General features: G+C 50.3%; 1 protein-coding gene across 2 annotated transcripts in view; it reads right to left on the reverse strand.

The window, feature by feature from the left end:
- Nucleotides 1-19,830, reverse strand: part of Col4a2 (collagen type IV alpha 2 chain) — a 137,277-nt gene that overhangs the window by 20,623 nt on the left and 96,824 nt on the right. For both annotated transcript variants that reach the window (XM_087900740.1, XM_087900739.1), the window contains exons 13-27: nucleotides 19,699-19,791; nucleotides 18,960-18,995; nucleotides 18,035-18,085; nucleotides 17,613-17,657; nucleotides 13,400-13,453; nucleotides 12,591-12,657; nucleotides 11,919-12,029; nucleotides 11,316-11,465; nucleotides 7,011-7,103; nucleotides 6,336-6,490; nucleotides 3,364-3,436; nucleotides 3,169-3,275; nucleotides 1,680-1,881; nucleotides 1,277-1,336; nucleotides 115-171 (exon numbers count right to left, since the gene is read on the reverse strand). In XM_087900740.1, the coding sequence (XP_087756866.1) occupies nucleotides 115-171; nucleotides 1,277-1,336; nucleotides 1,680-1,881; nucleotides 3,169-3,275; nucleotides 3,364-3,436; nucleotides 6,336-6,490; nucleotides 7,011-7,103; nucleotides 11,316-11,465; nucleotides 11,919-12,029; nucleotides 12,591-12,657; nucleotides 13,400-13,453; nucleotides 17,613-17,657; nucleotides 18,035-18,085; nucleotides 18,960-18,995; nucleotides 19,699-19,791 (1,354 nt within the window). The remainder of the gene's footprint in view (nucleotides 1-114; nucleotides 172-1,276; nucleotides 1,337-1,679; nucleotides 1,882-3,168; nucleotides 3,276-3,363; nucleotides 3,437-6,335; nucleotides 6,491-7,010; nucleotides 7,104-11,315; nucleotides 11,466-11,918; nucleotides 12,030-12,590; nucleotides 12,658-13,399; nucleotides 13,454-17,612; nucleotides 17,658-18,034; nucleotides 18,086-18,959; nucleotides 18,996-19,698; nucleotides 19,792-19,830) is intronic.

The raw sequence follows: 19,830 nt of genomic DNA on the forward strand, positions 1-19,830 counted from the left end.
CTGATGGCAGAACCTCAGTGTGTCCAGAGATGAGCAGGCATGCAGGGCCAGCGGAAGGGAAAGCCAGGGTGGGAAGCAGAAACATCAGGCCATGACACGAAGGCTGAATATTACCTGCAGGGCCTGGGGGTCCTCGCTGGCCAGGTGGTCCTGGGGGGCCTCCAATGCAACCTGGAGACAGAGGAGAGGTAGGTGAGCTGAAGTGATGTCAATGCTGAGGCTCACTGCTTTAGGGACCGCTGGGTCAGAAGCAGTCAGGAAGACTGGCTACTACTTAATGCCCAGATGAACTCAATGACCTAATTACTCCTGGCTCTGATGCAAACAAAAGCTGAATTTCATCATGTAAAGAAGTCAGACTATTAGCATAAACAATATGCTATTATTGTTTCATATTATAATATGCTATTATAGCCAGTCTAATAAAAACTGGAATTGTGCTGGTAAGTTTTCCCACGGGGACAATAGCCCTGACCCAACCAAATCATTGTGGATACTGATAGGTCTGGGGAGACAGGTTTTCTCCATCTGAAGATATCTGTCAGTAGATGGATACACATTTATAATTTCTAAAGAAAATTGTTTGATTTCTTTGTGAATTTGCATGGCTCGGAGTGAGCCACCATGATTGGTTGCTTTGAGCAGGAGCAAAACTAAACATAGTGTTGTGGTTTAAATAGGATGGCCCCATAGGCCATGTTTAATGTGTGGTCATTAGGGTGAGGCACTGCTTGAGAGGGATTAGAAGGTGTGTTCTTGTTGAAGTATGTGTGGCAGCATCGGAGGAAGTGTGTCACCGGGGGTGGGCTTTGGGGTTTCAAAAACTCAAGCCAGGTCCAGTGCTTCTCTCCTCTTGCTGCCTGCGGATCTGAACTTAGGACTCCCGGTTATTTCTCCAGTACCATATCTGCCTGTGTGCTCCCACGCTCCCCGCCATGATGGAAATGGACTAAATCTCTGAAACTGCAAGCAAGCCCTCAGTTAAATGCTTTGCCTTGGTCATGGTGTCTCTTCACAGCAACAGAACACTGACTAAGACACCCAGGCTGCAGGTGCTCCTGGGTCCTAGGGTGATGTTGATGCCCAGCTGGCCTCTCTGATGAGTGTCCTCTACTAAAGACAGATGTCTTGCGAGCATGTCTATTCCAGGAGTCCTTCTTGCCCATCTGCAGGAGAACCCAGTCCAGACTCCCAGGGGGCACTGGCCACTGCGTCCCACACTTTATACTGTCCAGGGTGGTGACTGTCTAGAGACTCCTGGTCGCCATCACTGTACCTGGCTGCTCGATCACTTGCTGGCCATCTCCTACAGGCCTTTTCACACCTGTGTCGCAATCTGGAGAGACACAAACGAAGGAGGAGGCAAGGTTAGACCCAACGAAAGTCATCGGCTTACCCAGGCGCAGGTGTCTGAGTGTGCATTTGTACATGTGATGCCGAGCAGCTTGGGCATGGGTGACCTCATTTGCCCAAAGAAGCTCTACCTCCCAGCCACCTAGCAGAAAAGATGGTGGTCCCGAGGAGCCTGCAGGGCACTTCTGTTCCATGTGCTGGGAACAGACGTGGTGTATGATGCTGCTGCCTGTTTCCCCGGGCACACACGTACGGTCTAGAACAGGCAACACAGCCATGCTGACTGTCTCAGGACTCAGAAGGATGAGGGCAGGACTCCTTCATACCTATCTGTCCCGGTGTTCCTGGGGGACCTGGAGGACCATCAAAGCCTGGAAGTCCTGGCAATCCAGCATCTCCAGGGAAACCACGCTCGCCTTTCGGGCCTGGTAAGCCCTGTCCTGGAGGACCCACTTCTCCTGGAAAGCCCTTGGTTCCGGGCAGGCCAGGGAGACCTGCATCCCCAGGAGGGCCTTTGATGCCGTCACCCTGTAAGAGAATCCCAGTTACCTTCAAACGCATGCAGACATCAGGTCAGCTATAGCTTCCCAATTTCCCCGTCCCCGTTTTGCTGGGCTTCTGGGCCATAGGTTGAGAAAAGACCACTGGGAGGAAGATGTCTGTACAAGTGACCGAGTCGAAGTTAGATTTAGAGCCTCACCAATCAGCACAGTGGAGGGTCGGTTGGGGAGACATGTATTTATATTCAGGACCGTGGGCACAGGGATTAGCATCCAGTCTATCTATTAGGATTAGCGTGTGTGTGACATGTCTGTTGTTCACGAGGGACAGCACATCATTACAGGGATGTGAGCTAGTTGGAGGAGAAGGAGCCATGGGCTCTTAGAATAAAAGGCAATATTACAGGATTGGAATGAGGACAGGCTAGGGTCCTGTCAGTGGCATGCCCTGTCTGTGGTGATGATACCAGCCAGGTGGGGACCCTTGGATGGGCCATGGAGGGACAGAGATAGGGATGGTGAGCTCTGGGTAGTGGGAAGGGGCAATGCTCATGGGGTACCCCCAGCAGGGCCCCAGTGTCAGTGCTATATATAACTAATGAGATGTTGCTTGTCCCAGCATGCCTGCAGAGCCATGGATGAAAGGGGACTTCTGATGGCAGACAGGCAGACGCTGACGAGGAGCCACCCTGCCCGTGACATCACCTTTCTCCTTTGCATTCCAAGGGAAGAGAGTGTTATGGGATAGATACTGGGCCAAGCTCTCTTTCTGTCTGTCGGGCCCTCAAAGCGTCAGCGCATCCATATTTTAGCTGCTCTAGTACGTGTGGCACTAACAAAACATTTTACAGGGCCACCAGAGATCATGGAGTGGACCGGCTTGACTCAGGTGAATGGTGTGTGTGTGGGGGAAAGCCAATGGGTTTTCTGCAGGTGGACATTTTGTCCTTAGCTTCTGGCTACAGCAAGTAAGGTTTATGAACACTGAGGGAGACTAGCTCTTCAAGATCTGCTCTGGGAACAGAGCAGGAAGACCCTTTCCCGACAACACATGGGTCTTGTTCTATGGTAGACCATGATGGGTATTTATCTCTCTCCTCTGGGCTCCATCCATCCATCCATCCATTCTGGGCTAAACATCTGACTTCAGTCACTAGTCTTTAAAATACGCTACCTGCTGATTAAAGCAGAATGAACCTATCCTGAGCATGGGGTTGGGTGAGCGCCAGCACCAAGGCTGTGACCCCGCAAAGTTTAAAGAACGTGAAGGTCTTGATGAATGGGATGGACTGGTCACACCATGGTGACTGCTTACCGGAGGACCGGGAAGGCCAGGGAATCCATCCAGCCCATCACGTCCTGGGACACCGTCATCACCTTTCATCCCGTGGACACCAGGGACCCCTGGCTGTCCTCGCTCACCTGGGAAAGATGTGCGTGTGAATCTACCCATCCCAGGACCCACAGATTGCTAACTGAGCCAGGAAGGGCTCAGGCATGGAGAACTAACCTTTGGTGGTTACTGTTCTGGAGTCTCCCTTTATTCCCTTGGGCCCAGGGAGTCCAATGTGGCCTGGGGCTCCCTGTGGACAGAAATACATGGCTGTCTCTTCCGTCTTCAGCTGTTAGAGGATCTTAAGCTATACGGTTTGTGGGCGGTTGCCTGTTCCAAAGAGCTCTCCACAATGCCGGAAACATGGCATCTGGGCTTCGGGAAGGGGGTCACTAGTGCAGTGCCCTCCCGGTCGCTGGCTAGCTTAGTTCTGTGGACAATAGAGTTGTGAAGCAGACCTTTTCATAGTGAGAATTAACGAAAGTAGCTCTGGGTGGTCAGAGAATCTCAGTGCTCAGAGAACAATGCACAAGCCGGCATCCTCGGCAGGCAGGAACAGGAGCTGGTGACAGATGGATTTTCAGATACCCAGAGCTCTGAATGTGCCCTGGAGCTCAAAAAGGACCCAGTCTGGATTCATAGACTCAGTAATTGAGAAGCCCTGACCTGGGATATAAGGTGGCTTCACTCATAACTACAATTGCTAGAATCCAAAGAGGTAAAACACTTCCAGGACAGAGGGTAGGAATGATCATTTATGAGGCTAGGGAGAGGGATAAGAGCACCTGCTGCTCTTGCAGAGGACTCAAGTTCAATTCCTATGCCGGACATGACAGCTCATAACCATCTGTAACTACAGTTGCAGGGGATCTGATGCCCTCTCCTGGCCTCTGTGGGTACTGCATGCATGTGGTTCAAGCTTAATCCTTCCCTCCCTTCCTTCCTCCCTCCCTCCCTTCCTCCCTCCTTCCCTCCCTCCCTTCTTCCCTCCCTCCTTCCCTTCCTCCTCCTTCCTCCCTCCCTCTCTCCCTCTAGCTCTTTCATTCTCTCTCTCTCTCTGTGCACATGGACACACAGGCAAAGTACCCATACACCTAAAACAAAAACAAAACAAACCTGTAAAAGAAGACATGAGCACTTGCTGTCGAGATGTGATCAACCAAGAATAATAACTTTTGCAAAGCGAGGCTGACAACATCTCAGAGAGAAGACATGCCTCAAAGAGCAGCTTACTGCATGGACCCTCAAACTCTAGGCTGTAAAATTGGCTGCAGCTCCACAGGGTAGAAATGGTCTGGGATCGGGCTTCTGTGCATGAGGCATCACTTTGCAGTGTATCATGGTTAACTACTTGTATGAATTTTGGACTCCTGGGTGTTAGATTAACTAAATGGAATGTTACACACACTTGTGGACCACCTTATGCTAGAGGATTCCATAGGAACTCGGTCTACTGAGTTAGTTCTCGGCAGAGAAGGGAAACCCTTCTGGTGTGCAGTACAGCTGCTCACACACAGATGTGCTCAGTGGGTGTTGACTGAGTCTAGGGCTTCGAGCACTCTGCCAGGCTATACAGCACAGACACTAAAAACTAACCAGTCAAGCAGCCTATTAACCAACTAATTCTCTGTCCATCTACTCATCCATCCATCCATCCATTCATCCATCCATCATCTGTCCACCTGTTTGTCCATCTGTCATCCATCATCATCCATTCATGACATGGGATGTTCATCCGTCCGTCCGTCTGTCCGTCCATCCATCCACCCATCTATCCATCATCATCCATCCATGACATGGGATGTTCATCCATCTGCCCATCCATCCATCCATCCATCCATCCATCCACCCATCCATCCATGTGTCTATCCACCCATCTGTCCATCCATTCATCTATCCATCCATCACTATAAACAGTTAACCAATATATCTTATCCAATGAGCTAATCAAGTGGACAACCACCTATCCTTATTTATAGACAATAACTAATTGTCTACCACTTTCTCTCCCACCCACCCATCCATCCATCCATCCATCCATCTAGACAATCATATAACCAACTATGACCACAGAGCTATGATCCCCATTTCAGGCATTCCAACCAATCATCTGGTTAACCAACAACCCATCCATTTATATCCATTCATCCACCCACCCATCCTTCCAACCACTTATCCACCCACCCACCCACCCAGTCTCTCTCTCTCATCCTCTCCCTCTCTCTCTCACACATACACCCATCCTAGAGGATCCTTTTACACAGAGTTGTACACACAGATTTAGAATTAAATTCAGAACAACAAATACAACCAGAGGCTGTTGGAGAAAATCCCGCTGGTGTGTGCACAGGTGGGGAGCAGGCATACCTGGGTTATTTGTGTGTGTGTGTGTGTGTGTGTGTGTGTGTGTGTGTAACAGGATCTTCCTTACGTAGCCTAGGCTAGCCTCAAATTTGTGATCAGGCTGGCATGGTCTTTTGCACTAAGATGAAACAGAGTTCCTCTTATTGTGTGACTTAGGTTCCCTTTCATGCTTGGTTGGATTGCTGACATGGTCCCTGGCCAGGTGCCTCCAGAATTTTTTCCCCTATTGCTCAAAAGATAAGTGATTAGGACAGTCCATGGTGGTGCTACCTGCCTGTCATCCCAGAGCATGGAAGGACTGCCAGGGATGGAAGGCCAGCTTTGGAGACACGGTGAGGCTGTGTATCTCTCTCTCTCTCTCTCTCTCTCTCTCTCTCTCTCTCTCTCTCTCCCTCTCTCTCTCTCTGTGTGCATCTGTATCTGCCCAGTGCTCCATCCTGGCAGAGGGGCATCCACAGGGTGGCTATGCACATTTTGCTCTCCCACCTATCAAACAGCAGACATTTGGGCTGTTACTACAAAAAAAAAAAAAAAAAGACTCATCTGTAATGCCACCTCACATACGGGGCCTACACTTGAGGAGACATGGGACCGCAATTCCCTTCTGCAGTCTGGAAGTGGAGCCTCTAGGGCCTGTGGTAACCTCACGTCTAACCCCGAGAGGACGAGAGACAGCCTTCCAACAGAGGAAAGTCTCAAAAAGCATACGACTTTTGAAAAAGTGGGCACATTGGTGTGTGAGTGAAGGGTCTGACCAGCCTCAGCAGGGGCTGCTGTTTTCTCACCTTGAATCCTGGGAACCCAGGGATACCGTGCACGCCTGGTTCCCCTTGGTCCCCTTTCTTTCCCAGCTCCCCATTGATACCAGGAAAACCCTTGGGTCCTGGCAATCCTGGAAGACCCCTGATGAACTGGTCACACTGGCAGTCTCCAGCTTCACCTGTAGTGAAGGGGAGAGAGATGTGTGTATTAAATGGGACTTGGGATGGCAGAGGGAGGGGACAGGGGAGGAGGGCTGATGGGAGATGATCACGTAGGTTAGACACTGAGTCCTGGTGTGTCTAGGAGGTGTGTACCACCAGGCCTGGCTTCTGACTATCTCTCATGCTGTAGTGTCTGCAGACATGTGGGAGGTGTCTAGGTGGACACTTTCATTAGAATATGAGGTATTCCATGTGACCTAGACACAGCTAATACAAAGTTAACTTTATCCAACAGCTTTGGCGCAGTTGTTTTGACTGTGACCCAGCGTATGGCACCCACCTGCTGGGTCATGTTGGTTTGAAGAAAATTTAGATTTTGGAGCATTTCCGATTTCAGATCAGAATGCCCATCCTTTACCTTCAGAGAAAGAATGAAGGGTGTGGGCAGGGTCAATCTGTAAGGTAAGGTACTGTGAGGGCTAGACTGTGACGTCATCCTGACCTACCCACCCTGGCATCCTTTCCCTCCTTCCTCACCTTTCCATCCTTTCTGCCCTCGAGCTCCCGGGAAACCGGAAGGCCCGGGGTAGCCCACTCTTCCTTCTGATCCTTTTAGGCCGAACAGGAAACCTAGGAGAAAATGCACAGGACAAGAGCATCCGTGAGAGACGCGTCGGGTCCAGCACAGGCTCTCAGCCAAGCCTACCTCAGGTCTCTGGAGCTCCGGTTCCGCACTAACACAGCCCTCAGGGTGGAACAGAGGCTAGAGTTTGCAAATCTAGCATTTCCGTTAGTTGTCAAGACCAATGTCTTTCCTTCTGAGAAACACTTAGTCCAAGAGAATTTGGCTTTTTAGTCATGTAACTGGAATTTCAAGATGGCCACACATCCTTTGTCTCCCTCAGAGACTCCTCCCCCCACAAGGGGAAGAAACCCACAAGAATTAAGATAAAGTCATCTCTCCCTTCTGTCCTCAGTTGGAGCAGACGCACACCTGTGCTCAGAGTTTCTCACCTGCCTTTTCGTTTCTCCATGCATACATGAACACACATGTAGACATGCAAACATGGGCTCATGGTAACTCCTGGAAATCCTTCTGACTAACTGATACTAGGCATGGCTGACTTCACTGATAATCTTGACCCCAGCCTTCCCTTCCTCACCAAGGGTGGGAGGAATCACTGCAGCAAATGAGACTAACTTACACAACTGTGTGAGGCCTTGGGAAAGACCGCCATCTGGTGGTGGACACCAGGCTGCAGTTCCGGCGAGCGTGGCTTGGAGGGATAGGTGAGCATGGACTCCTACGCTTCTCATTGTCTTACTGTGTAGCCGAGGTTGGTCCTGAACTTATGGTGACCCCCTGTCTCAACCTCCCAAGTGCCAGGATTACAGGTGCCAGCATTACAGTTTCATCCCTGTTAAATGTAGTGGTGCTCATAGCTCCAACAAGTCCCATTAAGAAGGAAGATGCTCGTGGCTGTACAGGAAGTAGTAAGGTTGCAAAGCAGCCTCTTCAGAGGTCTTGGACAAGGGCAGAGGGGTGGTGAGTGAGAGACCTCTGGGGAAGCAGAGGGTTGGGAGCAGCCAGTGAGCACTGCTCTGAGCAGGTCTGACTCGGCTGTGCATCTAACATAACCCCACTCATCCATTCGTCCATCAGTTCATTCACCCACCATGAGATGGCACTTGAGCTATGCTAGGCGGCAAGCCAGGAACCGCCCCGAGCTGACAGCTCAGATGCAGGAGCTCAACTAACCCAATCAGCAAACAAACGTGGATTTTCAGATTCTAGCCAGCACTGGGCGAGGGCATCAGGAGTGGCTGATTTAGAATTAGTGGCTTCCAGAGAGTCCACGACCAGAGGATATGTAAAGGATACACAGAGGGGTACTGGCCTGGAGGAGGGGACAGGTCCCTCTTGGACTTTTATTCCAAAGGGCAAAGGGGGTCATGAAAGAGTTCTAAGGAAAGAGGCTGCACCCCAAACTGTGGACCCAGTGTGGAGAGTGAGGTGCCCAGAGACTCCTGGGTCCTGGCTCAAGCTCCGAGGCTATGGAGGAGCCAGGACACCAGGGAACATGTTGGCCAGGAAGGAGAGCGGGAGGGTGGAGACCTGCAGTTCTCCTCCAGGCGGTCTGAGGCTGGGTATTCCTGAGACCCAGTGTGGGCTGTTTCCAGTGAGAAGTTTCATGTTTGTAGCTCAGAGCACAGAGTGGGAGTGGCTATGTTTGCACTGGGCTCTATTCCCATTGGAGAGTTTATCTAGGCACAATGGGGACAGAAGGGACCAGAGAGAATTTCAGGGGCTCCATCAGCGGTGAGAGATGGGGGCAGGGCATTGCAAGAGAGAGCTGCAAGGAAGGAGCCACTGAGAAGTCCGACAAAGTGTCCAGGGAGTTGAGAACAGTGGACAGACCTCATGGAAGAGGAGAGCAGAGGAGCCTGTGACCCCTCCAGGAGCTGTTCAGGTCTACATTGGGCTCTAACCTAAAGCTTCCAGCCCTCTTGATAGGCGAGGAGAAAAGCAGTTGTAAGTAGAGGGATTCATCACCGGGACTTTAGGAATGTTGCCATTTAAAACTAGAGACCTGTCATCTAGGACAAAGAGGGGATGCCCTTGGGAGGTAGTAAGGCCTTCTCCACGGCATAAGAGAGCCATTTGTCTTTCTCCTGGGATGTTTCTCTCTATTTAATCCATTCAGAATTTCAAACCAGTTCTTTGGGATGTGTGAGATCTCAACAGGACTTCCACGAAGAAGCCAATAGCTGATTCCGTCAGTTGCATTAGCAATGGTGCCAGCAGAGCCTTTCACCTCAAAGGACAGCTGGCATCCAGGTTTGCTCTTAGTCTGGTGTGAATGACTAAGCATCCTGGCTTCCAGCAGCCGCAGCACATGAAATAGTTCCTGAGAAAAGACTCCAAAGAACTCAGTGCCGAGAAAGGTTGAACTCTGTGGGAGTCCGGGTTCCCAGGGCTAAGTTACAAGGTGGATACTAAGTTGCGAGACATACCGCTAAAGCCAACGGTTGGCTACTTTTCATAGAAGAGGTTGCTTGAAAAGCAGATGGTAACAATGTGTCTCACAGAGGAAACAACTCAGGAAGGGCTAAAGGGGATGCCCTGACAGTTTTCAGTTGACAAACTTTCTTACACCTGTCCATCTCCTGTATACATTCCCTTATCAGCTGATAATCCATGCCAGATAACTGTTTACTTATGCTAGTTTATCTATGTCAGTGATACTGGAAACCACTTAGTGAGCAAAATTCATGCATGAAGACAGAGTATGCTCTTGGCAGGATGGAGTGGCCGGGACAGTGTCTTCACTCATGGATGTTTTCATGCTTTTGACACATGTAAGGGAAGCCCTACAGATGCTGCACACAGGAAAGACAGGCTCATAGACATTCATATGTCACCAATAAATATTTTCTGTCAACATTAACAAGCAAAACTTGCACCATGCAAAGTACTTTCTGTGTAATAGAAAATAGTAAAGATAGTTTTGCTCAAATGCATCAACCAAGGAACGAACACTTCAAACTTCTCGAGCGAATGTGTTTATCTTCCATATGAAAGAAAACTGGACAAGCACACTCGGAGCACGTTAAAATGTTACTGTACAATGTGAAGCAGAAGCAGAAGTGACTGGTTTTCTATATACCTATTTTATATAAGTATTTCTTTCTATAAAATTTTCCTTCTGGAGATGGCATAGAGAAGGACTTTCCCAAAACAATGAAAACATCAGCCTCTGAACTTGAAGTTTAAGTTAAAACCTAACACTGTCCATTAGCAAATAGGATGCCCTGCCCCTGAAGGGAGGACTTGGGGAGATGTCCTGCCCCTGAAGGGAGGACTTGGGGAGATGTCCTGCCCCTGAAGGGAGGACTTGGGGAGATGTCCTGCCCCTGAAGGGAAAGGATCCAGGAGAGACGACTGGAGGTGATCAGGGAGTTGAAATCATTTAGGAAAGAAGAGCCTACATTTGAGTCAATGTCACCCAGAAAGAGAGAATGACCTCTTTTTTTTCCAACCACTGCCTCATGAGCTAATCTTTCCAGGAGATGAAACGTTCCCATGAGGTGATTATCAACATCAAAAGTATAGCTGAATGCTACAGCTGAGGAGGACGGCTTTTGCGGATGTCCAGCTCAAAACTACAGCTCATGGACAACTCCTCAGTAGGCAGAGCGTTCTCGACACAAGCACAGCACAGGCCATCACAGCCTGAGACTGTGCCTTGGCAGACTCAGGGACCATCCCAGCTACTATGGAATCACCTGGCCGACTCAGGGACCAGCTCTGCTGCTGTGGGGTGGCAGGCTGGTCCACACCTTCATCCTCATCTACTATATCCTTATCTATCCAGGCTCCCTGGGTCTCCTGTCTCCCTTGGCCAGTGGCCACCATTCCTTTGGGCAGCTATCTTTCCTCCTCATAAACCTTTATTCCTGTGACTTTGGCTTTGCAGTGGCAGAGATGCTGATGGTTGTAAAACGCTGAACCAGACTGCTGAAGCACAGAGGAGCTGTGAGTTAAGACAGGAGATACCTGCAGAGACCTGGGCACAGTGATTTCAGTGCATAGCTCTGACACAGCATCTTAGAGGCCCTGCTGAACTTGCTGCAGTCACAGCCCACTGTGTGAGAACTGTGGGATTCCTGCTTCTCTACAAGCTGAGAGGCAACAGCTGTTGTCATGGTTCCCGTGTGGACCTTGGCAGTGCCCGCCACATCCTCATCCACTGGCCTACTGAATCAACCCACAATCATTTAAAAGAAAATCCCAGATGATACCCAGCTTGACTAGGCTCTAGATGAACACCAGTCACTTACCATCTGGTCCAGGTGGACCTGCAGGCCCAGGGGCTCCTGGGAGACCTGGGTTTCCATCAGTGCCAGGTGGACCTGGATAGTGTGCTGGGCGGCCTGGTTCTCCTGAAAAGCCTTTGGGTCCCATCTCCCCTGGAAGGCCTCTCATCGAATCTGAAACCCAAGAGCATTCACAGTAGGTGAGTGTTCTGATATTTAAAGGTTGTGTTAGCTTCTATGTCACAGGGGACCACCATCATGGACAAGTGCCATGAACCAGTTAACAGCAGAAGTGATGGACTTAGTATGTTTCTTCACAGCTTGTCCACTTTCACAACCCTGGGACTATGACCATTTGCTGACAACATTGGACAGCATCCTTCTTCTTCCATCCAGGGACCAGCCCACACCAATCACCCACCAGAGTCACAATCTAACCATCCAGGTACCAATCACCCACCAGAGTCACTGTCTAACCTGGCTGGTGCCCTTCAGCTCAGCAGTAGCTGAGGCCACTCCATGAGGAGGAAGGATGGAGCCACAGGAAAGCCATGTGGCCAGCAAAGCCTACTGGTCCATGTCCACACCTAAGGCCAGATACCTTCTGATGCTACAAAACCCCATTACCTCTATCTCCAACAGATGGGCCTTGGGGCCCCATGGGGCCAGGGTCTCCAGGCTCGCCTCGACTTCCTGGTTCCCCATGAGCTCCTGGGAATCCTGGGTCACCTCTGGCACCTGCAACCAAGAGAGATCCCTTGCAATGAGAACCACTGTCTAGGAACAAGCCCCTGCCAGAGCGAGGTGGCTGCTATTTTACAGGTCACTGCAGGCACCCACTTCCCGGTGAGTACCCTGAACACAGAAAGAGGCAGGTGAAGCTCAAATGCTGCAGATCCAGAGGGTTCTAATTTATAGCCTAGCCGGGTAAGATTCTGATAAATACAGGACAACGCAGAGGATGTCAGAGATCCTCGGAGGTTTGAGTGGAGAGCAAACTGATCTGAGAAGACTCAGTGGAATTCTAGGTTTAAAAACCAGAACCCATGGGTCTCCTGGAAACGCGGAAAGGCCCTCGCTGACAGATGGACAGTAGCCAGTGTTGTTAGGAAGAACCAAAGTGACTGTTTCTAATGACACCTTGGAGCTCCCAGGGACACTGGGCTGTCTCTGAAGCTTGTGTTCCGAACACCTTCATTTTGTTTCACTTAGAAATCTGTTTGGAGAGTGTATGACTTTGTTCCTGAGAGAAGAGGGTCCGTGTGAGGCCACATCATGCACGGAAACTGTAATACCAACCTTTTGCCAGGGATGGATGGGGCGAGTAGACAGGGGGTCCCGGGGGACCTTGTTCTCCACGTTCTCCCTGGGGGAAAGAAGACACTGTGAGTCTAGCTTTTTGGAGTTCTCTTAATTTACACATTGCCCAGGAGTGGGCAGAATGTGGAATTGGTATTCAACAGGGCATGTTTCCTTACTATCATCCACCCTGGACCATCCCCATGGCAATAACTCTACCATGTGATGGTGGGGAGTTCCTGCATCCCAGTCACCAGGCAGATATAAAAGGGGCCAGCACAGCATGTGTGAATCTCCTTGCGAAACCCTTGCCAGGGGAGGGATGCCGGAAGTGGCTGGGAGACTGTGCTATGGTTTCGAGACTCGGACCTTCACAGTGTTGACATCTGAACCATTTCGGGGAGGGGGGGGGAACATGGAGATGCAGGAACGCCTGACACCATCTGCTCTGTAGAGCTACCTCATGTAGACTCCAGATACACCCACACACTTCCCTGCTTTCCTCAGACACAATCTAACAGAAAGGGCCACCCATAAGGCTGGGTCCCCTCATAGCTACCCTGGATCACCTTCCTTGATCTTTCCGCCCAGCCCTTACGGTTAACCACACAAGTTCCATTCTCCATCAGTAGCTGGAGGCACCCCTCATCTTTTTGCTAAAAATCTAGTCTCCTCCTGCCCTTCGGATGGGGCAGGCAGCACACAGCCCCCTCACTCCAGGGGATCACATTAATAACCGCCGCTCATGTCCTCTGCCCATGCTGTTAGGTGAGGGGCGGGATATCGCCAGAAAGAGAGACATGGGTTACCTTGGGCCCTCGGGGTCCACCGGGACCTTGGAAACCATCCGCGCCTCTGCTTCCCTGCAAGAAAGATAGGGGCTTGTTATCTCCAGCTTCAGGGGGGACCTCCAGAAATCAATCCCACGCCATTTCCACCAGCATAGCCAATGCAGACACCCAGCAACCCCTCAAGCCCCCCACCCCCGTGTAATGTCAACTCCCCCATGTTAGATGCACAAATGTCTTTATAGCTGCTTTGCTTGACCCAAGAGCCAGAGTCCAGATGTGGCATTAGTGTCTGTCGATTCTCTTTCAGTTCCCAGCAGTCCTAACAGCCTTTCCTCCCTCTGAACCTTAATTTCTTTTTCAGATTGATTTTATGCACATGAGTACTTTGTCTACATGTAAGCATGTGTGCCATGTGAGTGACTGGTGCCTGAGATGTCAGAAGAGGGGGTCAAATCCTGGACTAGGGTTAGAGGTGGTGGTGAATGACCAAGCAGGTGTTGGGAGCAGAGTCCTGGTCCTCTACAAGAGCAGCAGGTGCTCTTAGCCACGGAGACATCTTCCAGTGCCCTCCCCTTGGTTCTTTTCCTTAGTATTTTTTCCTTGGTGGTTGGTATGGAGAATCTTGGGTGGTCTGTGCTTCTGGCCCCATGGCACTATGTAATACGCTCCCCTGCCCTTCCATTCCCCACCCAGCCTCCAAGTGAGCAGGAGATCGTGTAGGACCTGTCTCCACCTGCGGTGACAGCCATGCTTCCTCAGTTCTCACTTTAGAGGAGGAGAGCTAGTTGCCTTGCTAGCAATTTCTTTCTATGTTTTTTTATTAAAGATTTATTTATTTATTATTATGTATACAACATTCTGCCTTCATGTATGCCCGCACGCCAGAGGAGGGCACCAGATCTCATTAAAGATGGCTGTGAGCCACCATGTGGTTGCTGGGAATTGAACTCAGGACCTCTGGAAGAGCAGTCAGTGCTCTTATCCTCTGAGCCATCTCTCCAGACCCGCTAGCAATTTCTTGACTGATCAGTGGGGTCACACCTGGTCTGTGGGGTCACATCTGATCTGTGAGGTCACACCTGATCAGTGGGGTCACATCTGATCTGTGAGTTCATATCATCCCATCAGTGGGGTCACACCTGTTCAGTTGGGTCACACCTGTTCAGTTGGGTCACATCTGATCCATTAGTTAAACTCTCTCTCCATGATGAGTTTTGAAAAATTCCAGTTGTCACCAAACAGAATCCTCGAGCCTCTTGATTTGCAATGTCTCTTTTCATTAAGAAATCCTTAACACTAATTTGGTCTCCAGTTCCCTAAGTTCCCATCAGTGAGGAAACTGGTATGTGGAGCCTTCTGAGCAAACGACCACGTATGGCAAACGACCACGTATGGCAAAGTCTCCAAGCCACACCAGGGCGAAGTAAAAATGGGCCTGCCTGTTTAGTTATTTTATAGATTTTCAAACCCAGGAGCTCACATGCTGCTTGATGGACTAACATTGTCTGATTTTTTAAAAAAATCTTTTCCTTTTCCTTTTGCAGGGCTGTGGTTGACTCTTGGCCTTTCACACTAGGTGGAGCTGAACATTCAAAGAGTGGTTGATTTTATGCTTGAGAAAGAACACTGAGCCCCAAGGAGGCTCGTGGGCAGAGGTCCTCAGTAGCTGGCAGGAGTGTACTGTCAGGAAATGCTCACAGCTAGGCTTCCAGGGAAGGTATCCTCAAATGCTGAACAGAAAGAAGGCTGCTGTCTTATGGGTCTGGATGTGTTTCCGTGTCTTTCTGGTTTTCTAGATCTTTCCTCAGACCCATGGCACAAAGAACAAGGGGTTAGTACAATCCAACTTGGGGGCCTTGGGGGAGAAAGACTTCTGGGCTTAGTCTGAGAGAGCTGCGGGATGCCACTGAATGCCCAGCCTGCGGGCACAGCTTTGCTGCCTGTTTGTGACTCCCACATAGCTGGAAAGTCACACCTGGTGGATGTGACTCCCAGAGAATGGTTATGATGCAGTCCAGTGGCCCCGCCCACATGGGGGTGCCCTTTTCCTGTGCTGCACACCCATACTGCACAAGGACGTGCTAGTGCATGGTTCCAGGTCTCTGTGAGCTCTATAGAGAAGAGTGTGCTTCATTAAACGGGTCTCCCCAAACGAGGGAAACAATCGCTACATTTTCAGAAAATGTAATACAACCAAACACGTCAGCTATCTCTCTGATCCCTGACTGGAGCCGTTTACTTTGCTAGGTGTCCATGTCCGTGTGTGCTTGTGCCTGGGTCTGTGTGTCTGTGCAGAGGTGTGTGTAGATGGCTCTTTGTTCTCACAGGGGCTTCCTAAGACACATGGCTCTCTGCCTACTCCTCCCCTGGCATGCTGCTTTAATGGGTCACTGTCCACAGCGGCTCCTGGGAGCTGCCTTGGGTCCTGGCTCCTAAGGCCAATAGCTTCAGCACATCTGGGAAGCTCATGCGGAGGCAGCAGCTGGACCAGTTGGATGCTGTGGTTTGCACTAACACGCAGCACGCTGAGTCATTTGTGTATGTCTGCCGATTTCCCTATTTTTTCAGTTGGGTAAACTATTTCTTCCTCTGACCCATTTAAGCACAGATGTCTGTTTCTTCCCAAGCTACAGAGAGAAAGCTGCATGGGCACCACTATCATACGTGTGCCTGAGGAACAGTAGAAGCCAGGGGATCCAGGGCCAGGGCTTGCTGGATCATGTCTAGGGTTCTTAGTCTTCATGGACCTCTAGGTCCAGGGGCAGCTGTGCTGAGCCACAGTTTTAGACACGACAGCTCCTTTGTGTTCTGTGAAGAGCGACATGTCACCCACCCGCCTCAGAGATGCACTGGCTCTGACTCCATTGGGTTTTGGGTGCGGTGTCTGCTTTAGCCAACTCTACATGGTCTTATTGCCATCTTTAGGCTAGTGGCATTCTGGCCTTGGTTAGGGAGTAGGGGACCAGCTATTGCTTCTGGTGTGTTACCTCTGGGAAACACATTCTTAGCAAGAACCAATGTGATAGGAAGTTGGGTGTAGTTAGGGCGAAGTCACCAGCCTGAGTTTAGGGACAGTAACGAGAAGAAATGAGAACAGCCATGACATTGGTCTCCATGGTACATCGTCAGCGCCAGACTTGGCCTATAGCTAGAGCCATGGACGTCAGCCACGACACCAGGGGGCAAGGCTACCTGCTGTCTCAGATGAGCCACACAGCTCTTCAGTCTTAGCTCAGCCTCTGAGCTCTACAGAGTCACATGCACACGTGCTGCGGCAATCTGAACCGGATTCACGGGGAGCTGGCGTTCTGAGGCTGCTCTCTGCGCACTGACAGGAGAGCGGGGTAGAAACACCAGCCGTGGGACCCTGTGTGTGTACACCAGCCATGGGACCCTGTGTGTGTACCCCGGTGCTAACCGCAAGCTAACTGGAGGCATAGCTGTATCCTGGGGTGAGTAAATGTGGTGTATGTGTGTACCGCAACCCCCCAGTTTCCTAGCATGTGTGGGTGCATGTGTGTGTGTGGAAGTGGATGACCCCTACATAGATGAAACGTGGAACAACATGGCACAAATGTACTTATTTCTTTGTGCCAAGTTACGAGCATGCTAGGTCACCTGACCCTGGAGGCTGCCACGGATCTAACGCCAGATTCCAGGGCTGTCTGCTGTGGGTGACAGGATGGTGCTGGACTCCGAGGCAGGTGGACAATGAATACCGTGAATAAGTAAAATAAATGTTGATCTGATAAAAAACGTTTCTATGTGCACTTCTGCTGCAGTGCATGCTTAGCGGATGCTCAATCTTCTCTGGACCTGTAATAACCTTCTCACGCACACTTTCTTTTCTTTTAAAAAGTAAAAAATGGTGTCACAACCCAGGAGGAAAACGAGGTTATCGTTAAGCATAAGCAAATATCAGAGTATGTGCAGATCAAAGAAACAGAAGGACAACGACGAGTGACAATGACTTTGGGGTGGGGGACCTAGGGAGAGAAACCTGGGGTGGGGTCCCTGGAAGAACCAACGGACGGATGAGCAAAGTCCAGACGGAGGTTAATGCTCCACTAAGGGCTTTGAGAGTTGGAACGGTCACTTCATAAATGACCCCTGTAAATGAAGGGGACATCTCAACTGGGCCTTGGGACAAATGTATTTTTCTGAGATCCCACTTGTTATATACGTGAGGTTTCAGGCCTGGAGCAGTTCACATTTTGCGAGTCAGACTTACTTTCTGTCCGAAGACGCCTTTTTCTCCGTCAAGGCCAGGAAGACCCTGTGTTGAACAGAAAGCACAAGTAATAAACAGTCCGGAACAGGTGACCAGATTCCCAGAGGGCTCATGACAGTATCAACAATTGCCAAGCAGCCTTCTGCCTTCAGGGTTTGGAAGCGCAGGGACAGGTGGCCACCCCACCCCAGGTGCTGAGCTGGTTGTTGATGCTCATGGCTCTGAAGACAGATAAGCCTCCCCATGACGGAGGGACAGTCTTACTGGACTCTTTGGGTGGCCAGGCATGGACCCTCATTCTAGGCACTCTCTGCAGTTTGTTACAAAGATGAGTTTCACACCAGGAGGAACCTCCAGGGCAGGTACAGTGTTTTAAAAAGACAACAAGCCAACTAGCCACAGTTACACAGTACATGGCTCACCCGTGTTCCTGGGAATCCCATGATGCCTTCCTCGCCTTTTGAGTCGGGGCCCTAGGATAGAGAAGCAGAACAAGGGGGGTGAGGGGTGCCTGGAGCTGACTCCACCAGTGAGACACTCTGCGGCCTCCTCAGTTCCTCAGTGACAGGTGCTAGAGCAGGGATTTGGGGGCAAAGAGCGCACAGGGCTGGGTGGATCACCTTTGTCCAGCATGTCACGTGTCACCACCCCAGGGGGAGCGACAGCGAGGAAGATCTAGGAAAGTGAGTCAAACTGGATGGGATAAACCAGATGGCAGTGACTCCTTGGCCCAGGAGAGGCCCAGAGTCTCCCTCCCAGTCCCTCACTCACACATTGTCACGCTCAGCTTACAGCATCAGATAATGCTAAGTATTATTACAATAATATTAAACATGTTATATTATATATAACAATTATGTTATATAATATAGATTATTATATAATATCCAATATTTTTATACAAAATACACTGTGTATCCTCGATACCTTCCCATGTAGAGTACATGAGAACCCAAGAACCCAAGGGCTAAGACCAGAGTACACCCCACTACTCAGAGTATACCCCAGTACTCAGAGCACATCCCACCACTCAGCACACCCCACTGTTCAGAGCACACCCCACCACTCAGCACACCTCACTGTTCAGAGCACACCCCACTGTTCAGAGCACACCCCACCACTCAGCACACCCCACTGTTCAGAGCACACCCCACCACTCAGCACACCCCACTGTTCAGAGCACACCCCACTGTTCAGAGCACACCCCACCACTCAGCACACCCCACTGTTCAGAGCACACCCCACTACTCAAGCACACCCCACCACTCAGAGCACACCCCACCATTCTGACAGGAGCCCCGAAGGCAGAGCAATCCCCATGGGAAAGAGCTTCATCACTGAACTTACTGGTAACCCTTGATCTCCTCTGCTCCCCTTTTCTCCCTGTGAAGAACATGGAATGGGAAATGTTTACACCTTTGAGACCCGAGGTGCTCAGGCACCGATCCTGGCTTAAGATACGAGGTTAAAAAGCACTTGACAAAACTTCTGGCCATCCTGATGATTTCCTGGCAATCAACAACAGTCCTAGGTGTTGAAGCTTTAAAAATCAACAGCAAAAAAGGATTATTTTTGTATTTTCACAAGATGAATGGACTCTTCAGTGATTTGCGAGGTGCCTGGAAGCCTTCCTCTTCCATCTGAGTGAGCAGCAATGGAGCTCAGGCACTTCTGACCATCCAGATGGATGCTGGCTGCTACAGGTCTGTTCCTTAGTGTGAGAACACACCTAGCAAGACCCCCAAATGACCATACTCAGCCAGCTAATTCTGCTTAGGAAAAGACAGTTCAAACACACTAACATCTCAAGCAGTATAGACCCTTCTTCATTTTTGTTTTTGTACTGATGGTCCTTGGCCCATCTTTGCTGCCAGCACTGACGATCCTGCCACTAACAGCTGCCTCCTGTGGCCTGGCGGGAACTGTGCTATTCCCTCCGATAGCTGGGGCAAATCTGATTTCTTTTCCCCCACCAATCTGGCGGTGAGGTCTTTCCCATCTTAGGATGCAACTGTTGACATAAAATGAAGGAAGCGACATTTGCATGCTCCTTTTCCTAGGTCAACTGGGAACGGCCACCCTTTACCTTGTACTGATCCGGATATATTGTTGATGGTGTGGGCCCAACAAGTGGGACTTCGGATGGGATCCCGTTGGGTCCTGGCTGTCCGACGTCACCCTGAAGATTGTTCAGCAAAAGTGACAGTGTTGAATCAGG

This window comes from Myodes glareolus, chromosome 23, assembly GCF_982192425.1.
Source record: "Myodes glareolus chromosome 23, mMyoGla1.1, whole genome shotgun sequence".
In the NCBI taxonomy this organism is placed as follows: domain Eukaryota; kingdom Metazoa; phylum Chordata; class Mammalia; order Rodentia; family Cricetidae; genus Myodes; species Myodes glareolus.